General features: G+C 45.7%; 1 protein-coding gene across 1 annotated transcript in view; it reads left to right on the forward strand.

Moving 5' to 3' along the window:
• Positions 1 to 22,487, forward strand: part of SLC25A43 (solute carrier family 25 member 43) — a gene marked incomplete at both ends in the record, with an annotated part of 34,732 nt that extends 12,245 nt beyond the window's left edge. Inside the window, 2 exons of the mRNA XM_082864685.1 lie at positions 21,312 to 21,446; positions 22,287 to 22,487. Coding sequence (XP_082720811.1) covers positions 21,312 to 21,446; positions 22,287 to 22,487 — 336 coding nt within the window. The remainder of the gene's footprint in view (positions 1 to 21,311; positions 21,447 to 22,286) is intronic.
• Between the last annotated feature and the right edge of the window lie 671 nt (positions 22,488 to 23,158).

Consider the following 23,158-nt stretch of genomic DNA (forward strand, 5'->3'; position numbering starts at 1 on the left):
ATGCCGCGGAGCGGCTGGGCCCGTGAGCCATGGCCACTGAGCCTGCGCGTCCGGAGCCTGTGCTCCGCAACGGGAGAGGCCACAGGAGTGAGAGGCCCGCGTACCGCAAAAAAAAAAAAAAAAAAAAAAAAGGAATGCATATAGATTATAGAAAATTTGGGAAATACAGAAAAATACAAAAAAGAAAATAATAATTACCTATAAGCCCCACACCTATGCATTATGATGATTAATAGTTTTACTTCTGTGTATGTTCATATGTGTATGCATATGTGTGTGCGCATAAATATAAGTATATAATATATGCATATGGAAAGTTATTTTTCACAAAACTGCATTCCTACTATATATAAAAATTAATATCTGTTTTTTTCACTTATTTTATAATGGATAGTGCCTCAGGCCATCAAGTATTAAGAGCATCTTTTCTAATTATCACATGTATTCCACCATATGGACGTGCCACAACTTAAAAAAATAAAAAACAAATTTATTCCCTCAAAGTTCGGGAGGCTAGAAGTTTAATATCAAGGTGTTGGCAGGGCCATGCCCCTTTTGAAGGCTCTGGGGGAGGATTCTTCCTTGTCTCTTCCAGCTTCTGGTAGCCCTAAGCATTCCTTGGTTTGTGGCAATACAACTTCAATCTCTGGCTCCATCGTTCCATAAATAACAATTTCTGTTTTTTAATATTCAGGCTGTTTCTAATGCTTCAGTACGATAACACCACAGTGAAAGCCCTTGTATTTTTTCACATTTGTGATGACACCCTTTAGCTGTATTCCTAGAAATACAGGCCACAAGATAAAAATAATTCTAAGGCTCTTAATGAAGTTTGCACCCCAGAAAGGCTGTAAGTTTACGCCTGCACCAGCAGTGAGTGGGGTGGTCCATCTCAACTCCCATCAACTGTAATGACTATCACTTTCTAAATCCTTGTGAACCTAATAATAGCTGGAAAATGCTGACACATTACTTTAATTTGAATTTCATTGATTATAAGCAAATTGCATGTTTTTCATATATCAATTTGTCCTTTGTATTTCTTTGTAAATTTTCTGTGTCCATTGCCTATTTTTCTAGGCTATTCAGCTTTTTTTACTAATTGGTAAGAAGTCTTTAAATGTTAAAGATATTAACCCTTTGTCATACACTGCATGCATTTTTCCCAGTTTGACAGTTGGCTTCTAATACTGTTTATGTTGTTATTATACATATTTTTAAAGTTTTATGCAAATATATATATATATTACTATTTTTTGGTTTCTGACTTTGCTCTTCTGTGTAAAAGGCCTACCCCATCCCACAATCATATGACTATTCACTTATATAGTTCTTTAAATATTTTTGTTGTAATTTTTACACTTATCACTTTATTTAGAATTTACCTGAGGTATGATGTGAGGTAATCATCTGACTTTTAAAAAAAATAGTTTACCAATTGTTTAAGCACCATTTTTGGAATAATCTCTTTTCCCCACTACTCCGTGCTGCGACTTTTACCACATCCTGGATATTTGTATATGTTCTAGAGTCTGTCTTGGGGCTGTGTATTCTGAGCTGTAGATTTGTCAGTCTGTCCTCATGCCAGTGCCACACTATTTCAATTCCTATAGCTTTATCATACCTTGTAGTGTCTGACAGGGCATCTACCCCCTCACCACTCTTCTCTTCAACATTTCCTTGATTATTCTCAGTCACTTGTTCTTCCTGATGAACTTTAGAACTACCTTGTGATTATGACTGGAGTTATGTTCAACCTATATACTTGGAATAATTTATGTAAAATATTCTATCTTTATTCAGGAATACTGTATATCTCCCCTATAGCTTCAGTCTTCTTTCTTTACATTGAACCGTATGACATTGCCAACATCCTACCTTTTTGACATACCCAGAGGGCAACTTCATATGGTTAACTCTTATAAAAGTTGATTTCTTCATATGATAATTATGCTCTTTCTAAAAAAGATAGCTTCTTAAAAAAAAATCCAGGGTGAGGTTGAGTGGGAAGGAGGTATGATATACTACAAGCTTTTTATTCATTTTTTTTAACATCCTGGCCCTAGGAATTTATCTTCCTGTCAGGAGTGAGAATGGGCTCTCGCTGGTTGGCCATCAGAAGATGGATGAAACTAAGGCGGCTTATACCACTGGCTTCCATGCTTTGAGGATTGCTTTTTGAAATAGTAGAGCCAGAGGCGTCTCGCCAGCACTTTCTGGCACCTCTTATAATTTAGTGTTCCTTATGCAGAGTTCAAGGGTTAGTGAGCTCACTTCCTCCCCATAGCAAGCCTGCTCAAACCCAGGGCTTTGCGCCTGGGGGTTGGAGCAGTCAGTGAGAAAGGGTAGAGTCTAGGACCAACTCCGGTGTGTGGGTTTTTTCCCTACACCAAGGAAGTCTCCGACGGCAGCTGAGTGTCCTACAATTCCACTCAACTCGGACACTCTACTCGGAGACAGCATCAGATTTCACAGGTCAAGGGCTCAGTCCCACAAGACTATCCCCCCACTTCAAATGCCGATGTCAAGTCCAGGTTGTCACCTGTGCTTCTGAAGTATAAATTAGAGGTTCCCACAGCCCCATCCTTGGATTCAATTAATTTGCTAGAGTGTCTCACAGAACTCAGGAAACCAGTTGACTCACTAGATTACTGGCAACCAGGCCCCATCCTTAGGTGCTTTCCAAAAGTCGCTGCATTAACATAAACTCAGACTTGGTTGAAAGGGGTTTGTTATGAATATCAAGGCACCTTTATTGCTCTCATCACTTAGGTAATGTCAAGGATTATAGGAGCTCTATGCCAGAAATGGGGACGAAGACCAAGTATATATTTCTTATTATACATCACAATATCACAAAGGGTTTCAGATAAAATTCACTGACATCTAAATGTGAGGGTGGAGGTTTCAGTCTTCTCTGTAAACTTTTAGCTTTCCTTTTTCCACCTGAGAGCTAGAACAATGACCTCTTATGGGGTAATCTAGCCACCACTACATTCTACTCTAGAATATATACCTACCACAACAATCTGCTGTACACTAGAAGTGGGTATTTGGGGGTAAATTTGATCATATTTTCCCTTGTATGGAAACCTTATGCATAATGCATACACAGAGCTTCAACAGGAAGCTTTCAAATAAGTGCAAAGTCATGATGGTTGTAAAAAAAAAAACAAAAAAATCCAAAGAGGCAATTGCATGGTTTCCACAATATGTGATCAGCATCCAGTTATGAATGACAACATAAATGTCATCCAAAGATACGGGAAGCGAAATCTTACGGTTGCGATCAAAGTGTTATTTTACAGGAGTTAATAAACACTAATACCTTGTCCCACCTACTTAAAAAGAATCAACTCCCCAAAACAGAACCACAGACTGCTTTAAAATGCAAACGTGCGTTGCTTTCTCTGGCCATTAGATGTCGCTGCAGTAACGGAGCTTATCTGAGCACTACCTGAGGGTATGGGAGCCCTGCAGCTGGTGATCACCGACTAGTTAACAACCCCCTAATCCCCGCTCAAAATACATCTTCAGTTCGGAGAGTAAGGAACCTAGAAACAACAGGCTAACCGTAAATTGTATTGTGGCTGTTGTTTGTGCCTGCAGAGCATTCAATCCAACTTCTCCAAGAAGAGAGAGCTTTAATAAGTCTCCCCGCCACGCGCTGTGGGAGCAGGCAGGGTTTGCCCGCAGACTTTATGAGGAGAGAGCTTTGCGGGGCAGCCGGGCTGCTCTGACCTGAACACACTTAATGGTAACATTTGCATTCCATCGGCTTTCCTCCTTACACTGTCCATCAGGAAGCAAATCAATGTCAGGTGTCTGTTGGATAACAAGCTGGACAGGGAATTTCCTGAACCCCCATACCGACTGGCCACTTTGTCTGGATGTCTCATTCTCCTAATGTATGCTTTATCCAGACACACACATACACACACACAATCTGTCCGTTTAATGCCGCATCAGGTTGGAAGTCTCTTGAACACTAATGACAGTAATCGTAAGTCTTGTTTAACCAGCTGAGCCCTTCCTTCACCGTGCTTACACTCATTTTATTCCTTTTTCTTTTTCTCACCCCGGCTCCTCGCTGGCATGCTAGAGACTGGAGAGGTAAATAAATTATGCATGTGCATGTTTTGATGGTTTCTGCTGGGAAGGGGGTGAGTCAGCCCTGCGCACAGATAGGGTGAGGGGCCCCCATACCTGGGGCGCTTTCATGGCCCCCAAGACCACCCTGCCTGAAATGCCCTTGGCCACACTTCAGCACATTTCAGCTCAAGCTCTTCCGGGTACATACCCGGCCTTTCCACTTCTGTCTCTCCCACACCTGGCCCTGAGCTTGGAACTAATTAGTTTGACGAGTCTGTGGGCTCTCCATGGGAGTCCTGAGCAGATGGTTCTCTGGACAGTTCATGTGGTAAAAAAAGAGGAAGATAAGCTGCCCGGAAAATCCGGGGAGCAGCTGAGAAGGTGGAGCTTTGGAATCTGGTGGGCCTTCTGAGAGGGTCAGGAGGGAGGCACCAGGCACAAGCTCAGTCTCCCACAACTCTCCCTGACCCTCCTCCCTGCAGCCCGTATTAGGTGTCTCCGTTTCATTAAACATAAAACCAAGTGTTAGCCTGTTGCTTTCTACCCAGGGGACTTCGACCCCATTAGGGCTCACAAGGCAAGCAGGATTAGGCCAGGTCAGCATTTGAACTGAAAGCACGTAAGATGAGGGACAGAGGTAGTATCCAAGGGGCACAGCTGACTGAGCAGAAGAGGCACGGTCCCTGAGTGAAGAGAGGGCCCCAGCTGTTCAGACAGATGCTTGAACCTGCCTGAGATGCTGAACTGCGCACTCCCGCCAGGGCGCCCCGCCCCTCTCGTGGCTCCTCCTACTCAGGTCCACATCCTCAGCCCTGAGCCACATTTCCCGAGCCCTGGCCCCACACTTCTCACTGTTTGCCGTACACTGCCATTTGGCTGTCGCCTCTCCAGGGTCACCTCTAAGTATGTATCAAACTGTCTTCCCAAGGTTCTGCATTTCAGTGCTGTCATTCCCCCAGCTAGACCCGGAAGTTGTCTTTGACTCTTTCCCTTCCCCCTCCCCCAGTCAACCTTGAACCCAGTTGGGTCTTCATTCCTAACGTCCCACGTTGGTCTTTCTTTTTGTCACTGTCCCTGCCCTAATCTAGGACCTTATCAGCTCATACCTAGGCTACTGCAGTAATCCTCTAATTGGTCTCAGGATTAACTCTAAAACTGATCATAAGCATTGGGTACTAATGTACCAGGCACTGTGCTGAGGGCTTTATGCTCATTATCTCATTTAATCCTGGCAGTACATCTGCCAGGTGGGCACTGTGCTTATCAAGCCCATTTCACAGAGGAGAAAATCAAGGCACTGAGAGGTTCTGTAGCCTGCCCAAGTTCACGCACTCAGTCACTGAGTAACCTGAGATGTAACTTATCACCAGGGCCAATATTCATTTCAGTCCCCTCCAGCCCAGGCTTCTGCCAGACGAATTTTCTTAAGATCTGCCTGCGTCGTGTCCTTTATTGCTCTGAAAGCATAAAGGCTGAGCCCCTTGGCCTGGCAGGCTGCCCTTACCAACTTTGCCGCGCTCTTTGCACAGAGGCCCCCTATATCAGGAGTCGCAAAATCAGATGCCGGCAGGAACTTGGAAGTAACAGGAAAAAGAGAAAGTAGGGAAACCCAGGTAACATAACACTCACCCCCTAGAGAATAAGGATTCCGATACAGTCTGAGCCATCCTGGCTTTCAGAAGCATTCTGGAGCGCTAACTGCACTGTGCTCACAAAATGTGACCAGCATCTAAGTATGAATTGCAACGTGGAACAAAGTGGGCCAGGAGAAGCTGCAGCAAGTTCCTCTTCTCCAAAGGATAGATGCCATTTAGAAATGTGGGCCCACTTTTCAAGGGAGCCTGAAATCCAGATTTTTATGTAAGATCCCAATTTTTCAATGTTGGCAAATAAAAATTGTTAAATCCTGCCAGGGCTAAACAGAACATGCCTTTTTCTGACCTCTGCTCTGTTCCAGCCTCCAATTCAATCAAAATTATCTTAGCCCCCCTCCCCCATCCCCCTGAAGAATAAGTGTATTTCACATTCCTGTCCCCTCTGCCTGGGGCGTCTACCTCCATCTCACCTGACATCTGCCACGTGGTGGCTGTCTCTTCTGACCTACAACAGCACACATCTGTTGCTTTCGTTTGATAAAGGAGTTGGCTTTTCCTACCCCTCAAACAGCTATTCTATCGTGATGGATAAAGGCAGGTGTTTTGCCTCTGTAGAACCACAAATGGGGGTGTTCCCCACGGCCTCGGAGGGGATTCGGGGGTAGGAGAATCCAGATTAACTAACAGGGTGCTCTGCCGATAACTGCAGATGCTGTTTTCACTGTCACTCCCACCCCACCCCCAAGGGCATATTTCGTTCCAAAGCTTTATGGGTGAACAACCCCTTTTAAATGATGCTCTTAGCCTGTATGTGTGCTCTGGTCCAGCTGGTTGATTTTCCACAGCATTTCTCCGCGTGCCCCACCTTCTGCTATCTCTCCACCATTGCAGCACATCCCCACCCTGTGTGAGCCCCTCCTGAAGCCTTCTCTCCCCTCCTCAAGAGGAAGAAGTCTCCCCTTTCTGAATGCCCAAAGCTCCCTCTCGCTCTAGCTCTCAGGCCCATGTCACATGCTTCCTTGTATCGTAATCTTCTGTGTCCATTATTCCTTCTAGACTTTGAGCTCTTTGCCTTTGGGACATATGTCTTACACATTTGTATGTCCCCACAGCACGTAGCCTCATGTAGCAGGCACTCGATACTTGTTTAAAAATGAATGAAGTTCAGGGCCGGCTTCTGAGATCTCACTGCCTTGTGAGTACAGAATTGAACCTTAGCTGCTGCTGGGTGAGCCCCAAGTCTGTGTGCTCGTCCCTACCCCCTGCTGAAGGTAAGAACAGCCTGCCCTTTCCCCGGCCTGCTGACCTAGGGAAACCTCGACTTGTCCCGTCTCAGACCGCCTGCAATCCTCGCTCTGAAAGTGCACTATCTCCCACCCCCTACCTTAGCTCTCCAGTTGTGTATCGCAGCTCCAACAGCTGTTACCATTTCAAGAGAAGTAAATATGCTAAAAGGACAGAGTAAAACAGTCTTGATGTACACCCCCCTCTTCATGGCAACCTCCCACCGCTTTGTACAGTGCCTGGAAGTGCCTGATGAATCAGCATCATAGCACTTGTATTCGTCAGTTTGTTGACTTCAGTAAATGTGATATGAATGAACAGGTCTAAATCTGTGCCCTCCTTTGGTGGGGAGGCTTTTGTCAGGGGACAAAATATGTCTGGAGGAGGTAACAAAGGGAAAGTTTTCCATGGGAATAAGAAATTGTAATAATGTGATAATAACTACCATTTATTGGTCATGTGATACAGACCAGGCAGTTTATCCTCCCATTCCATCCTCTTTATCGACCCTATTAAGTATTGTTATTATTCCTAGTTTCTAGGTGAGGAACTGAGGCACAGAGAGGGTAACTTGCCCAACAGTCGCTTAGCTAGCAAGTGGGGCGGGGGGCTGGGATTGAACCTAGGTCTCTCCTTCAGGCCCAAGCTTTATCCACCAGGACTATAGGGGCTTGGTCCTAGATGCTAGGTAATCGGTTTTTTTTTTTTCCAGTTCCCTTGCCCTGGGTGTGGGAGTAGAGGATGAGGGAGAGGGAAACCTAACCTTGAGATTTGGGAGCACACGGCCTCGGTTGAAAGAAACAGTAGTGCGCAAGCTCAGAAACAGGCACGAGGGTGGCTTTGGCCAGGGAATGGTTAACTCAAGTTGGAGAAAAAAAAAAACCTTTGGAAAACCAGGCTGTGGGCGCCTCTGGCTTTCTTTGGTCACTGGCAGCCTGACAATGGAAGGCTTGAAGCCGGCAGGTTGCAACGAGAAGCAGAGAACGTTCAGCAGCCATGGACCTTTGGCTGCCTCAGACTGGCCACGCCGCTGGGACGGACTGGGAAGAAAGCCCCTCTGGCCCACCGAGCCCCTAGCAGAGCAGGTGCAGAGCCCCAGGAGGGGAAAGTAGATTGTTCTCATCACACCTGCTAGGAAGCGCTAAGCGAGGCGCAGATGTTCCGCCTAGTTCAACATTTCTTGGTTGACATCGTGTCTGTTGTCAGCAGGAACAGAGTTCTGTTTCCCCAGCACAGCCAACTTGCCCAACGATCCTGCGCCCAACGATCCTGAAGTACAAACACTGCTGGGCTCTAAGCTCTCGGGGCTTAGAGAGCTTAGAGAGGACGGGAACCTTACCTTTTTAGTTCGTTGCATTTTTAACTCCTTGCCATCATGTTGCTCTGGGGGCTGGCCCCTCTGGGGACTGACTTCTTCTGCCTAAGTCAGTAGCATTGCCTTGGCAATTCTGAGAAAAAAGTATGCTTTTCAGATCCAGGTAGATGTCTGGACATCCCTCAGGCCAGGTGGCTTCGTTTGAGCATCATCGTTAAGGTGTAAGGAAAGGAAAAGTCTCCCCTTTGTTTTTTCCAAAGGTGTAGAGTGCCCTAAATACTTTGGGGATGACAGTTGTTGATCATGGAAAGGAGACTATCCCCTAGAGGGCAGGCAAGGAGGGAGCAGGGAGGAGCCTTCCTAATTCCACTCACTGTGAAGTCACTCTGCCCTTTCTCTTGACCTGAGCTGGCTTACTCCTTCCAAGAGATAAAGTCTGGGTATCAAAATGGCCACCCTCTGCTAAGCAGACTTCTTTGAGCTCCAGCTAAACAATAACAGCAGCTAAGACAGGCGTCCCCCTTCCCCCTGCCTCCAGAGTGGGGGTGAAGAGAGAGGTAGGGGAAAGGGAAAGAAAGGTCCCAGAAAAGGCCTTCTGTAAGCCAAGAAAGGCCTGCAGCTATGAGCAGTCATCTGCGGCTCCTGCTGTCAGGAGGAGATGAACACTGGGGTTTGCCCGTCCCTCCGCTGGCCTCAAGCCAGCTTTAGAAACGCAGCACCAGTTTTTACCTCCTTTCCCCCACAGAGTGTTCATTTGTTTTTGACAGCTGTGTTCATCTTAAAGCTTTCGTGGGCAGATTAGCTCATTGGTCCAGAGTGTGGGCTTTGGATGCCATCCCTGTCCCTTACTCTTTCCGTGAACTTGGGTAAGCCACATCGCCTCTCTGAACCGCATCTTCCTCAATTGTAAAACGCGGGGAGAAGCCTAATGCCTGGCTCATATCCCCATGGAGAAGACTGAATTGGGTTAATGCAGATACAGAGCCGGGCACAAGATAAACACTCAATATAAATACTCAATAAAACCGAGGTACTATTTTTATTGTTCTTGAAGCATCTCTTCAGAATCTACGCATGGCGTTGAAGGCCTGATTAGAACCATAAAAGCCGGGCCAGGTGTGTTTGTGTGTTTCGTATGATCGCTATAAACACGCAAATGAGCTAGCATTGTGAGACCTCAACAGATCTTCCCTCTCTCTAGATAATGGTGATCAGGGGTGGTAGGGGAGTGGATCATTCATTCGTTGGGTTAATTTAACAGGCGTTTACCTAGAGGCCACCCTGTGCAGGTACTGCCTATGTCTGTATTCGAGCCTGCAGAAAACTGACATGTGCCAAATCTTCTCCTGCACCCTTCCTACCCAGTCTCACTCCCAATCAAGGTGACACTAGGGAATTCCCTGGCGGTCCAGTGGTTAGGACTCCGCGCTTTCACTGCCGAGGGCCTGGGTTCAATCCCTGGTCGGGGAACTAAGATCCCCCAAGCCGTGGGGTGCAGCCAAAAAATAAAAATTAAAAAAATTAAAAATTAAATTTAAAAAGGTGACACTGAAAGTTGGCTCTTCGGCCGCCGCTGCTCAGCATGTGCTCCCACGGCCTCCCTCCGCTGCTCTCGCTTGCATGCATCTCAATTGCTTTCTGCCCCAGCTGCACTTTGGATTTCCCCGCCCCCGCCCCCGATCGGCACATGGGAACTGTTTCTCTTCTCTTCCCAAGCAAAATACTAACCTGCTGTCCATTTACTCGCTTCCCCCATGTCATTGCGGGCTTTCCGAGCGGTCCTCGGGCACCTCGGCCAGGATGGGGGTGACTTGTAGGCTTGCCAAGCCGGGGGCAGCTGCCTGCACCCGTTTCTGTGGACGTCCCCACCACAGAGCCAGAGTGCTTCTCGGCTGTATGAGGATAACTCTTGGGGACCTAGCTCTGCCAAGAGAAACTTGGGCCATGTGGCTCACAGGACATAAAGGTCCTTTTACTTCAATACCATTGGCTTTTTTTTTTTTTTGGCTTGTTTGACTATTGGGGATTTGCCAAAGGACAAAAGCCTCCTACCACAACTGCCTTCCACGCATGTATGTCCTCAGATGGCTTGGGAAGTGGACCACTTGGTCTTCAGGTTGCGTCCCATATGGCTACAGAAGATAAAAGTTGTTTCCAAATAACAAGTGAAAGGTTCTGAGCTCCTGTTTGCTCCAACTAGCAGACTCTCATTTTTTTTGTTTGTCTTTGTTGTCTTTCTTTGGTCTCTCCTTTTAAATGCTTTTTTTTTTTTTTAATTAAGACTTAGGGGGTTTTTTGGAGCAGTTTTAGGTTCACAGCAAAATTGAGAGGAAGGTGCAGAGATTTCCCACGTACCCCTTCCCCACACGTGCGCGGCCTCCCCCATTACCCACAGCCCGCACCAGAGGGGTGCATTTGTTACCAAGCGTGAAGCTACAGTGACACATCAGAATCGCCCAAAGTCTGTAGTTTACCTTAGGGCTCACTCTTGGTGGTGTACATTCTATGGGTTTGGACAAATGTATAATGATGTATATCCATCATTATAGTATACAGGGTGTTTTCACTGCCCTAAAAATCCTTTGTGCTCTGCCTATTCATCCTCTCCCCCAAAGCACTGATCTTTTTACTGTCTTCATATTTTACCTTTTCCAGAATGTCATATAGTTGGAATCATACAGTATGTAGCACTTTCAGATTGGCTTCTTTCACTTGATAGTATGCATTTAACTTTCCTCTGTGTCTTTTTGTGGCTTGGTAGCTCATTTCTTTTTCATGCTTAATGATATTTCATTGTCTGATACCACAGTTTATTTATCCATTCACATACTGAAGGACATCTTGTTGCTTCTAAGCTTTGGCAATGATAGATAAAGCTGCTTTAAACATCCATGTGCAGGTTTTTGTGAGGACATAAGGTTTTTTTTACCTCCTTTAGGTAAATACTAAGATCTAATCTAATCAGTACAATTGCTGGCTCCTATGGTAAGAATATATTTCGTTTTGTAAGAAACCACCAAACTGCCTTCCAAAGTAACTGTACCATTTTGCATTCCCACCAGCAATGAATGAGAGTTCCTGTCTCTCCACATCCTCACCAGCATTTGTTGCTATCAGTGTTCTGGATTTTGGCCATTCTAATTGGTGTGTAGTGGTAATTGGGTTGTTTGTTTTCTTATTGTTGAGTTTTAAGAGTTCTTTGTATGTTTTGGATAACGGTCCTTTATCAGATACGACTTTCGCCAATATTTTCTCCTAGTCTGTGGTTTGTCTTCTCATTGTCTTAATTAATGCTCTTTTAAAATTAATATTCTACCTTTTGCATAGGTAACATATGCATATGATACAAAATCCAAAAGGTACAAAGAGTGTCCATTGAAAAGTAAGCCTTCCCCAACCTTTGTCCCTGGGACTCCCAGTTCACTGCAGAGAAAACACTGGTTGTTTCCAGTTTCTTACCTGGTCGTTCCAAAGGTGGTCTGTGCAGAGATACACATACACGTGCACATTTATGTTCTTTTTGTTTTTAGATAATCAGAAGCATGCTACATACACTCTTCTGCACTGTTTTTTTCACCTAAAAATGTATCTTGGAGACGTCACCTTATCAGTCCAGATGGAGCTGCCACATACTTTTAAATGGTGACATAGTATTCCATAGTCTGATGTACTGTTTCTTTAACTAGCCCCCATTGATGGACATTTAGATTATTTCCAACTTGCTGCTGTTACTAACAATGCTGCAACAAAAATCCTCGTAACACATCATTTCCCACAGGGGCAAATATATCTGTAGGATAGTTTCCTAGAAATAGGATTGCTTTGGTCAAGGGTATATGAGTTTTACATCTTCATAAATATTGTTTAATTATTTCAGAACTCATGGAAAGAATGAACAACCTAGAATGTTGCCTCTTTTGGCAGGCCTCTATGGAGTTTATCACAGAAACAATCGAGCACATTGCTTTGAAGCATTTACCTTTCATTTCCATCAACTGCAAGTTCGTTCCTCCTTTTCTTCAGTATGTATTAAGCACATACTGGATGCCTGGCATATTGGTAGATTTGGGGGCTAAAACCACATACAAGATAGATAGACATGGTCACTGCCCTCCTGGTATTTATAGTCTGTGAGGTGGGGGAGACATGAAAGAAATAATTATACACTAAATCATTCAAACTGTGTCACGTGCCAGGAAAGAGAAGTACAGGGTGACCAAAAGTGTTTACTAGGCTCCTGACTTAGGCTGGAGATCTGGGAAGACTTCTCTGAAGAAGTGCTGTTTAGTCTGATTAGTAAGAGAGACTTAGCTAGGCAGAGGGAACGGCAGATTTGAAGTCCTAGGGGCAGGAAGGAGCCTTGAGTGGGACCAACAGCATGGATTAGAGGAGCAAGAAAGGGCCTTCAAGTTCATTTAGTTCCAGTCTCCTTACCTGACGTGTGAGGAAACTAAGGTTCAATGAACTAAAGGACTTGGTCAAGGTTATGCAGATAGTGGCAGAGCCAGGACTAGGACCCGGCTTTCTCAGATGATGTCTGCTGCAGAGTGCTGCATGCCCACCTGGCAGCTGCAGATCTGAACTAGACGCCATGGGATAGCTGCCTGGGTTTGTGTGGAGGGAGGATTTAACTTCAGAGCCTTGTTGCTAGTAACCTGACATGTTTTGTGTGTCTTTGCTAGGAAGATACGGTTCGGGCAAATGGCGGTCTAGCGTTCTAGTCTACTGGGTTGGTTTAGTCTTCAGTATACTTTTCTCCAAGTTTTGGTTTTTAATTTTTTTGGGGGGTTGGGGATTTTTTTTTTTATTTGGCCATGCTGAGCAGCTTATGGGATCTTAGTTTCCTGACCAGGGATCAAACCTGCACTCTCGGCAGTGAAAGTGCAGAGTCCTAACCACTGGACCACCAGGGAATTCCCTCTTCTCCAAGTTTAAATACTAAATAATAATGATAATGGTGGTTACTATATGTCAAATGCTGTTCTAAGCACCTTACATATGTTTCATTTAATCTTGACAACAATCCTGTAAGGTAGGTGTTATTATTATTGTCCCATTTTACAGATGAGGAAATTGAGGTTCAGGAAGGTCGAGGCATTTGCTCAAAGTCCCAGAGCTAGTAAGTGGCAAAGTGAGGATTCCATCTAAGCAGTCTGGCCTCAGGACCCGTGTGCTTTCCCCCCGCATTCTCACTGTCAGCAGCAGATTGATGGGCTCAGGTCTCAGCCAGAGCTGCCTTGTGCTACGGAGGGCCTACACCAGTGATCCTCAACCTGTCTGCATATCAGACTCATGTGAGGAGCTTGCCAAAAATGCTGACGTCCAGACCTCACCCTAGGTCAGTTAAATCTCAGTCTCTGGGGGTGGATCCCAATCACTGATGGTTTTGAAAAGCTTCCCTGTTTCGTCTCACATGCAGCTAAAGGTTGAAAAGCACTGCTGTGTAGCCTTACCATTCCTTCTTTCTTTGGGGGTATTTTAGTTGGAGCTGCTGTAACAGAAATCCATAGACTTGCTGGCTTAAACAACAAGCACTTATTTCTCACAGTTCTGGAGGCTGAGAAGTCCAAGATCAAGGTGCCAGCAGATTTGGTGTCTGGTGAGAACCCACTTCCAGTTTGCAAATGGCCACTTTTTTGCTGTGTTTCCCCCATCGTGGAGTGAGAGACATTATCTCTCTTGTGTGTCTCCTTATAAGGGCACAAATCCCACTCATGAAAGCTCCACCCTCATGACCTAATCACCTCCCAGAGGCCCTCACCTCCAAATACCATCACAGTGGGGGTTAGGGCTTCAACATATGAACTTTGGGGGTGCACAGACATTTAGTCCAAGGGGCAACCAGCAATATGGTTTGCCTTTGTGATCTGGGTATCTGTTTAGTATGACACTTGTAGAGGCATTTATTCATACCGCACCATGAGCTCCAGTCTTAGCATAAAGAATTCATTTGGTGTGCATGTGGCACTCACATCCAAGGATGATGTGTGGAAACGAGTCTGTCGAGGGCTGAGGTAGTCATCTCAGTCCTGGGCATCAGGAAACAGTGTAGCTTAGTGGCGTAGAGCTTGAATCTGAGTCGAACAGACCCAAATTCAGGTTGATGCTTTTTTTCAGACAGTCTGTGATTTGGGAGATTTATCCTTTCTCGGGCTCCATTTTGCCATCTATAAACTTGGGCTAATAAGATAATACTCCCTATTGCATGGGGCTTCTGTGAGGATTGAACGAGCTGGTACATGTCAAATACTCCGTGTAACGCCTGGCACCTAACACTCTGTAAATATTGGCCATTATTTTACTTCATGGCCATCCATGTGGCTTACTTGAGCCTGGTCATGGGTAAACAGTTGTATTTGGGAAAAACTACTAGTGACACAGATATTAAGGGGAATCTTGTTTGACATTTAATGAGCGCCCAGTATGTGCAATGAAGGGTATTAGACCCCAAAGAGCTAGGACAGTGAGGAAGGCCTAGTGCCTGCTCCCATGAGCTTGCTGGCTGCCAGCCCAGAAATTGCACCCAGATAACTCATACCAGGTAGCCTGGACCACAGCAGAGGTCTAACCAATAACTAAGGGAGCACAAAACAGGAAAAGAACCTCGATTCAAACAAAGAAGCTATAAACTAATTATAAGGCAATCAAGGAAATGTGAACACTGATTAGATACATGATGATATTAAGGAAATATCATAGGTGTGGTAATGGTATTATATATTTCTATATATGTAATACATTTTATATTTTAGAGAAGAAGCCATTGTATTTTCAAGGAACATAACTAAATTTAAATTAAACAGATAAATTAAAATTATGTCTTGCAAGGGATAGAGATGAAAAAAGATTGTCAATACACTGCTAATTGTTGAAGCTGGGTGGTGGGACTTTCCATTCATTTTACTAGCCTCTCCACTTTTGTATATGTTTGATATTTTCCACAATAAAAAGTGTTTTTTTAAAAAAAAACAGGGACTTCCCTGGTGGTCCAGTGGTTGGGACTCCATGCTTCCACTGCAGGGGGCATAGGTTTGATCCCTGGACGGGGAACTGAGATCCGCATGCCGCATGGTGCAGCCAAAAAACAAACAAAAAAACAAAAAAACACAGAGAGAGGTAAATTTCAAGAAAAGGAGGGAAGGAGACAAAGGAAGAGGGAGCAAGGAAACAAGCAGTTCCAATCACAGCATCAAGAAGTTTCAAGATGAGGTGGCATCTGACCTGGACCTGGGTGAGGAGAATTTTGCCCATCAGAAAAAGTATACGTAATGTTCAGGAGGTAATGGGTGTGACTGGATGTAGGGTTCCTGGGGTGGGGGTAGGTATTAGTCAAGGTTCTCCAGAGAAACAGAACCCATAGGATGTATATATGGAGAGAGAGAGAGAGAGAGAGATGGATTTTAGTTACTTGGCTCACGTCTGAAATCCGCATGGTAGGCCAGCAGACTGGAGATGTTGCAGTTCAAGTCCAAAGGCAGACTGCAGGCAGAATTCCCTCTTTCTCCGGGCACCTCAGTCTTTTTGCCTCTTAAGGCCTTCAACTAACTGGATGAGGCCCACCCACATTATGAAGGGTAATTTGCTTTACTCAAAGTCTAGTGATTCTTTTTTTTTAATTGAAATATAGCTGACTTACAATTTGTGTTAGTTTCAGGTGTACAACAAAGTGATTCTGTTTTATATATCTTCTTTTTCAGATTCTTTTTCCTTATAGGTTATTACAAAATATTGAGTATAGCTCCTTGTTGGTTATCTATTTTATATACAGTAGTATGTATATGTTAATCCCAAACTCCTAATTTATCAAATTAACAAAGTCTAGTGATTTAAATGTTAATCTCATCTACAAAATACCTTTATAGTAACATCCAGACTGGTATTTAACCAAATAGCTGGGTACTGACGGCGGCCTAGCCAAGTTGACACATGAAACTAACCATCATGGGGTGATAGTGGGACATGATACTGGGAAGACAGGTGGGGGCCAAACTGTAGAGAGTTTCGAATTCTGTTTTCTTTGGAAAACACTCCTTCTGGAAGTCGTTCTTTGGAAAATTGGGGGTTGGTGAAAGTTTCAAAGCAAAGCAGTGACAGCATCTGATGAATTTTGAGTGGTACCTGGCTGCTGTGTGCAGGATGGATTGGAGAGGGCAGAGACTGGAGATGAAGGGATGGGTAAGCAAAGTCTGGTCATCACTCAAGAGAGATGAGAGGTACTGGCAGTGGAGCTGAAAAGTGTCTGAAGCCTAGAATGTAATGCAGGAAGGAACAGGAGATCAGCCTGAGAAGCAGGCAGAGACCAGGTCATGGAGGGCCTGGTAAGCCAGATGAAAGAGTCTGGACTTCATTCTGAGGGCAACAGGGGCACCCTGAAGAGTTGAAGTCAAGGAGTAACCAGATCAGATCACCCTGGCCGCTCTGTGGGGAATAAGGGCAGGTAGACGAGCTAGCAGTGGTTGTGGTGAAGGTGAAAGATGATGTGGCTTGGACAAGGGCGATGATAGTGGGAAGAAAGAAAAGTGGACAGATTTGGGATACATTTGGAGCACTGGAACTAGCTGGTGAGAGATGAGATAGCAGAAGGTGAGAGATGAAGAGAACTTAAGGGTGACTCCAGTTTGGGGCCTGATCAAATAGGTCAATGGCGGTGCCATGTCCTGACATGAGGACAACTAGAGACAGTCAGCGCTGGGGTGGAGTTCTGAGCAGGACATATAAAGTTTGAGGTGTTTGTTAGACTTTCGAGTGGAGATGTCAAGTAGATAGTTGGTTACACGATCCTGTGGCTCAGAGGAGAGAGGCGGGAAGAGGAGAACAGAAAGAAGGCCAGTGCAGTTGAAGTGTAGTATGTAAGCAAAGAGAGTGACACAAAATGAAACTGAAAATATGTATGGGGGCAAGTCACTCAGGGCCTGAGCCTTTGAGTCGTGTGCTACAGCCATCTCCTACTGGCTCAGGAGAGCTGATTATTAAATTGCAGCAAATTTGGGAGCTGGTTGACCTCACGGTTGGTAGCCTGCAATCTGCCACGGTGGGAGTATTTACACCATTGAGGTCAGCAAATGCTACAACTCAGGGCTTCCCCCGCCCACAGAACCAGTTGTTAAATATTTACCACTATATTACCACTGCAGCTTACAGACAACAGTAAGAAATTTATATTTTATCCTAAGTGGCTTTAATAAAGCCATTAAAATATTTTAAGCAGGTGAATAAAATGCGTTGATTTTTTTTTTAATCACTCTAGCCGCTCTATAGAGAGGGAGGGCAAGGAGTTTCAAACTTTTTATGTCCCAAGGAGACTACTAAGGAAGCTGCTGCGGTGGTCCATGTGAGCACTGATGGTGGCTTGGCGGTGAAGGTGGAGTGAAGGAAAGACATTTGGAAGATTGTTAGGGTCCTAAGATTGACTACAGATGGCCCCCGATTCATCACAAATTGATTATAACTGACCTGTCATATAACTCACGTATATGAGTTATACAGGAGTTAGACACTTGGTTAGTGTCTTCTGTTTTAGTTGTGGTAGGGGGTCTCAGGTTGCAAAATTATTACCTTGACTCATGACTGGGAGCTTTTTGCAGTTTTACTGGAAACTGGCAGAAAATAAATCAATAATATTATCTCATAGCAGAATAAGACAGTTAATTTCCTACATGAACACAATCTCCGTTTTTCAATATTTCAGTCTTAACAGTAGCAGGAGGAGCTTCAAATCTTGTGATTAGGCTGATTCTTTCTAAGGGAAAGGAGGCTTAATATCTGTTTGACAGCAGTTCTTTCTCGATGGGGCAAGAAGGGAAGGAGGCCGAGTCAGAACAGTGCTAAGGTAAATGCTTTAAAATAAGACATTCGCCAAAGTCCCCTGACCATTTTGGTTCCTGTAACTCCAGGCTGGAGACTCAGCTTGTTCATTTCATATCCTGTTTCTCATACTCTGGTCTGTGCTTGGTTGTTACTGTACCTCAAAGGGAAGGCCAAACCCCAAAGTTCACCCTTCGCCCTGATGGAGGACAGAAATCCCTTTTCCTACAGAGCTGAACTTCTAGTTGGGGGTAGGAGCAGACCAGTAAAGAAAGTAAATAATTACACCAACTATTAAAAGGCAGGGAAAAGATATAGGTCTGGTCAGAATCAGTTCAGTGAAGTCATGGAGACAGATGCCACAGGGAGTGGGTAGAGCAGTGAGTGGGGAGGTGGGAAGGGTTGTGCCTCAGCAGGTGAATGGATAACCAAACATCCACACGATGCAATACGACTCAGCAATAAAGAAGAAACTAGTGATGAACGCAGCATGGTGACTCTCAAAGGCATTGTGCTGAGTGAAAGAAGCCCGTCTCAAAAAAGTTACATGCTGTATGTTTCCATTTATATGACATTCTCAGAGGGCAAAACTATAGGGACAGAACAGATCAGTGGCTACCCAGGGCTGGGGGTGACGTTGATCATAAAGGGGCAGCACTGGAGCATTCTGGGGGCTGATGGAGCAGTTCTGTATCCTGATTGTGAGGGTGGTCACACAGATCTATACATGTGTTAAAACTCATATAACTAACTCTACACCGAAACAAGGTAACTTTACTGTATGTTACTTTGGGAATGAGATTGGGCAGTGTCTATAGGACAAAGATTGGAGGAAGGGGTCATTTTTAATTTGGGAGGGACTTGAGTTTATTCCTCTGCTAGGGGGGAAAATCAGGTCTCTTGGGAAGGGTGCCCAAGAGGAATTCAAAGGTGTGAGATCCAGGGCACCAGTGGGAAGAAAAGATGATCTATTTTCCCTATGAACTGGGAGGCAGGGTCGCCTGTCTAGGGCGGAGGACACAGTGTGGCATGCGGGGCGTTGAGGGATGCGGTAAGGTTGGGAAGAGCCACTGTGAGGAATGGGAAAGGATGCTTCCAGGGCTCGCTCTGCAGTATGAGGATCCAGCAGAGGTTAGAGACCTCAAAGCTTTGGTGGCACAGACCTGCCCCTTTGTGGATTCATGTTCAGCGGCTTGGAGCAGAGGAGGGGTTGGTGGGGAGGGGGGCATGGAGATCAGCTGAAAGACAAAGGATTTCGAGACTAGGAACAAAAAGAAGTGCTGGGAGGACAAAAAAAGAGGACCGTGTAGCCAGCAGGGAACTGGTGGCCTGGGAGACAAGGGAGAGGGCATGTGACTAGAGGGGTTAGTGATCTGAACAATGGCGGTTAAGAGGCATCAGGGAGGGGCTTCCCTGGTGGCGCAGTGGTTGAGAGTCCGCCTGCCGATGCAGGGGACGCGGGTTCGTGCCCCGGTCCGGGAAGATCCCACATGCCGCAAAGCGGCTAGGCCCGTGAGCCATGGCCGTTGAGCCTGCGCGTCTGGAGCCTGTGCCCCGCAACGGGAGAGGCCACAGCAGTGAGAGGCCCACATACCTCAAAAAAAAAAAAAAAAGAGGCATCAGGGAGGGGCTTCCCTGGTGGCGCAGTGGTTGAGAGTCTGCCTGCCGATGCAGGGGACGCGGGTTCGTGTCCCGGTCCGGGAAGATCCCACATGCCGCAAAGCGGCTAGGCCCGTGAGCCATGGCCGTTGAGCCTGCGCGTCCGGAGCCTGTGCTCCGCAACGGGAGAGGCCACAACAGTGAGAGGCCAGCGTACCGCAAAAAAAAAAAAAGAGGCATCAGGGAGCGGGGCAGCTGGATGGACGAGGACACTGGTCCGAGCAGTTCAGAAGTGGAGACAGGACTAATAGGTCAGGTGATTGATATTTAGAATAATTTCTACATAATAGTAATAGCAGCACTAGCTCATATTTATTGATCCTTTCCATGTGCCTGACACCGCTGAGTGCTTTGCAGGCACATCTCATTCATTCTCACAGCAGATACTATTCTTATTTTCCAAATAACGAAACTGAGTCTCAAAAAGGTTAGGTGAGTTGCCCAGGGTCACATGGCCAGTAAGCAAGTGGGGCAGCCATGGGCTAGAACCCAGCCTGTCCGACTCCAGAGTTTATGCTTTTCCGACTCTTATACTCTACTGCCTCTCCCACATGGAAGGGCTTGATTCCATTGCAATAAAATGCTATACTAGCCTCAGCTAGACATTTCAGAAACGAACCAAAGTAGGTGCGTAGCTTGAGGTAAACTTGTCACCATTTCTGAAAGCCAGCTATGAGGGGCTGTCCCCCTCACAGTGAACAAATAGAGTCCATTTGCATATAGATGGTATAGTGAAAAGTTATTTCATCTGATCGTAAAATTGTTTTTCTAAAGGACAAAAAAGTTACTTTCAAAGATGGGGCATTTTGGTGGTCAGTCAGGATGGTACTGGGGGTGATGATGAAATCCATGGGGTGGCCAAAGGGGTGTAGAGGTGAGGATCACTGAAGCCGAGGTCCAGAAACTAGGTATGGGAAGGCTTGTGACTACAGATGCTGAAGTGAGTCTGGAAGATGGGCAGCTACCAGGTGTCACAGGCCTCAGTGAATGTGAAAGAGTGGCCAGGAGGCCAGTAGCTGAGAGCAGGGACCAGGATTGTGGTTCAGTGGCACGAGCCCCAGCTGAGAGCTTTCGGCATGAGAGCAGCAGAGTCAGGGTCTGGGAACAGAAAGAGGGAGCTGGAAGAATGTCCCCAGCCTGGGACATCTGTGATGTGGGGAGATGAGCAGCGCCCACTTGAGAACTTCACAGAGGAGGAATCGGTTAAGACAAGGAAACAGAAGGCACTTAAGAAAAGATGAAGGGCCTGAGAGGTGTCTACTGCATCCAACGGGCATAGTTTGGGAGGCAATGTTAAGTGTGAAGTTGAGTCCATCCCAAATGGCTGCTTCCTTCCAAGAAAAAATAGCCACAAATATGTGAATGGGGTGTCATGGCTTTACTGCATGTTAATATTCATTCTAAGCCCACGCAACAGGTAGAGCCCTGTGGCAGCCATTCTTTATCATCATCTTGGCCAGGACATTGCATCCAGAGCCCAGACTTGAGACCTTGACTACTTGACTAGAACCATTATTTCCCAGTGACTAAATCACCTCATCCCATCTTCTGTTTCCTGCCAGGCTCAGAGCTCCTACCTTCCCCACTGTGGAGGAGTAGATGTCCATTTCTCAGGAGCAGTGGACTGCTTCCGGCAGATAGTGAAAGCCCAAGGGGTCCTGGGGCTCTGGAATGGATTGGCAGCCAACTTACTGAAGGTGAGAGGAGTGGTGAGTCTACTGCTTGTCTGCCTCTTTCACTTCTACCCTGTTCTGTGCCTTTGATGCTCCCCCTACAGTTTGCCTGGAAACAACTCCTCTAGCACAAAGCAGGCTGGTTGTCAGCCCTGGGGAGTGGGGACCCTGTGCAGTGTTGGGGCATCTGACACCCCATCCCAGGGGAGCTGAGCATTTAGTGTAAAGGTTCCCAACATGTAGGTTCATGGACTCCAAAGGGAACTTAACCCCCTATCCTAAAATTGTATGCAAAAATGTGTCTATATGGGCATTTGTGCATCCCTCTGCAGAGAGGATCCATAACTTTCATTATTTTCCCAAAGAACTTCATAACCAAAAAAAAAAAAAAAAGTTAAGAACTGTGGACTAAACTTGGACTAACCTTGATGCAAAGTGATTCCTGATTCCAATCAAGACAAGCTCATGTTGGGAATTCCCTAGCTGTCCAGTGGTTAGGACTCGGTGCTTTCACTGCTGGGCCCAAGTTTGATCCTTGGTTGGGGAACTAAGATCCTGCAAGCCGCGAGGCACAGCCAAAAAAAAGGACAAGCATATGTTGACAGGCAGTGTCAGACTGCCTACATGCATATCAACCCAGACCCAGGCTTCCCCAGGGCGTGCCCTTCAATGGTTCTGCCATTCCTCTCCCCAGTCCTCACTGGGCCAGCTTGCATTTTGCCATCTTCCCTGATTCCAAAAAAGAATGACCATGTTGTATTGTCTACAGCCTTTATCTTAGTTTACCCTGATCCAAGTCGATTGCAGACGCATTGATGTTTTCTTTTAAGATTTTAACATGATTTTCATTTTCTTTTTAAACAGATAGTTCCATATTTTGGAGTTATGTTTGGCACCTTTGAGTTCTGCAAGAGAATCTGTCTTTACCAGAATGGTTACATCGTGTCTCCTCTGAGCTATAAATTGACCCCAGGGGTGGATCAGAGTTTGAAGCCCCAGGAATTACGGGAATTAAAGAAGTTTTTCAAAACTGGACAACTAAAGTCTAAAAAACCAACTCTTTAAAACGGAATGGAGCTAGAAGTGCACTGACTGAAGGTGTGTTGCAATCAGAGAGAAATGTAGCCTCAGAATTGTGCATGCGTGGAGTGACAAGAGGGTGCTCCTGTCTGCTGCTCTTGGAAATGAGAAGATTCGGCCATACCTGAGCTCCAAACTGATGGCCCTGTAAACATCTACACCACCGAGGGTTTCCCAACATGACCGTCGCAGGATGGCATCCCACCAGGTTTTACAACAGAACCTAGCAGTAGTGAAATGTGCAATTCACACTCTGAATGTAAGTAGGCAATTTACACAACACCAAAAAAGGGCATTGCCATGACTCCTCAGAGCAACATGTAGTTGAAGCGGCTGGGCAGATACCACGCCGGGAGCTCCGCCACAGGCTCACATCTTACACCAACCCACAGCAGCCTAGTTTCACCCAGATTCACTCCAGGCTTCCTGATACAGTCCTGGAACTCATAATCTTTGCTGACTTCTGAGTGCACACACCATGGTGTAAATTATGCCTTATCAGAAACTAAATGAAAACATTTAACATTTAAAAGTTACCACTGTCGAGGAGGAAAACAAGATGGCAGAGTAGAAGGACGTGCTTTCACTCCCTCTTGCGAGAACACCAGAATCACAACAAGCTGCTGGACGATCATCGACAGAAAGACCCTGGAACT

This window comes from Leucopleurus acutus (assembly GCF_964270905.1).
Source record: "Leucopleurus acutus genome assembly, chromosome: X".
In the NCBI taxonomy this organism is placed as follows: domain Eukaryota; kingdom Metazoa; phylum Chordata; class Mammalia; order Artiodactyla; family Delphinidae; genus Leucopleurus; species Leucopleurus acutus.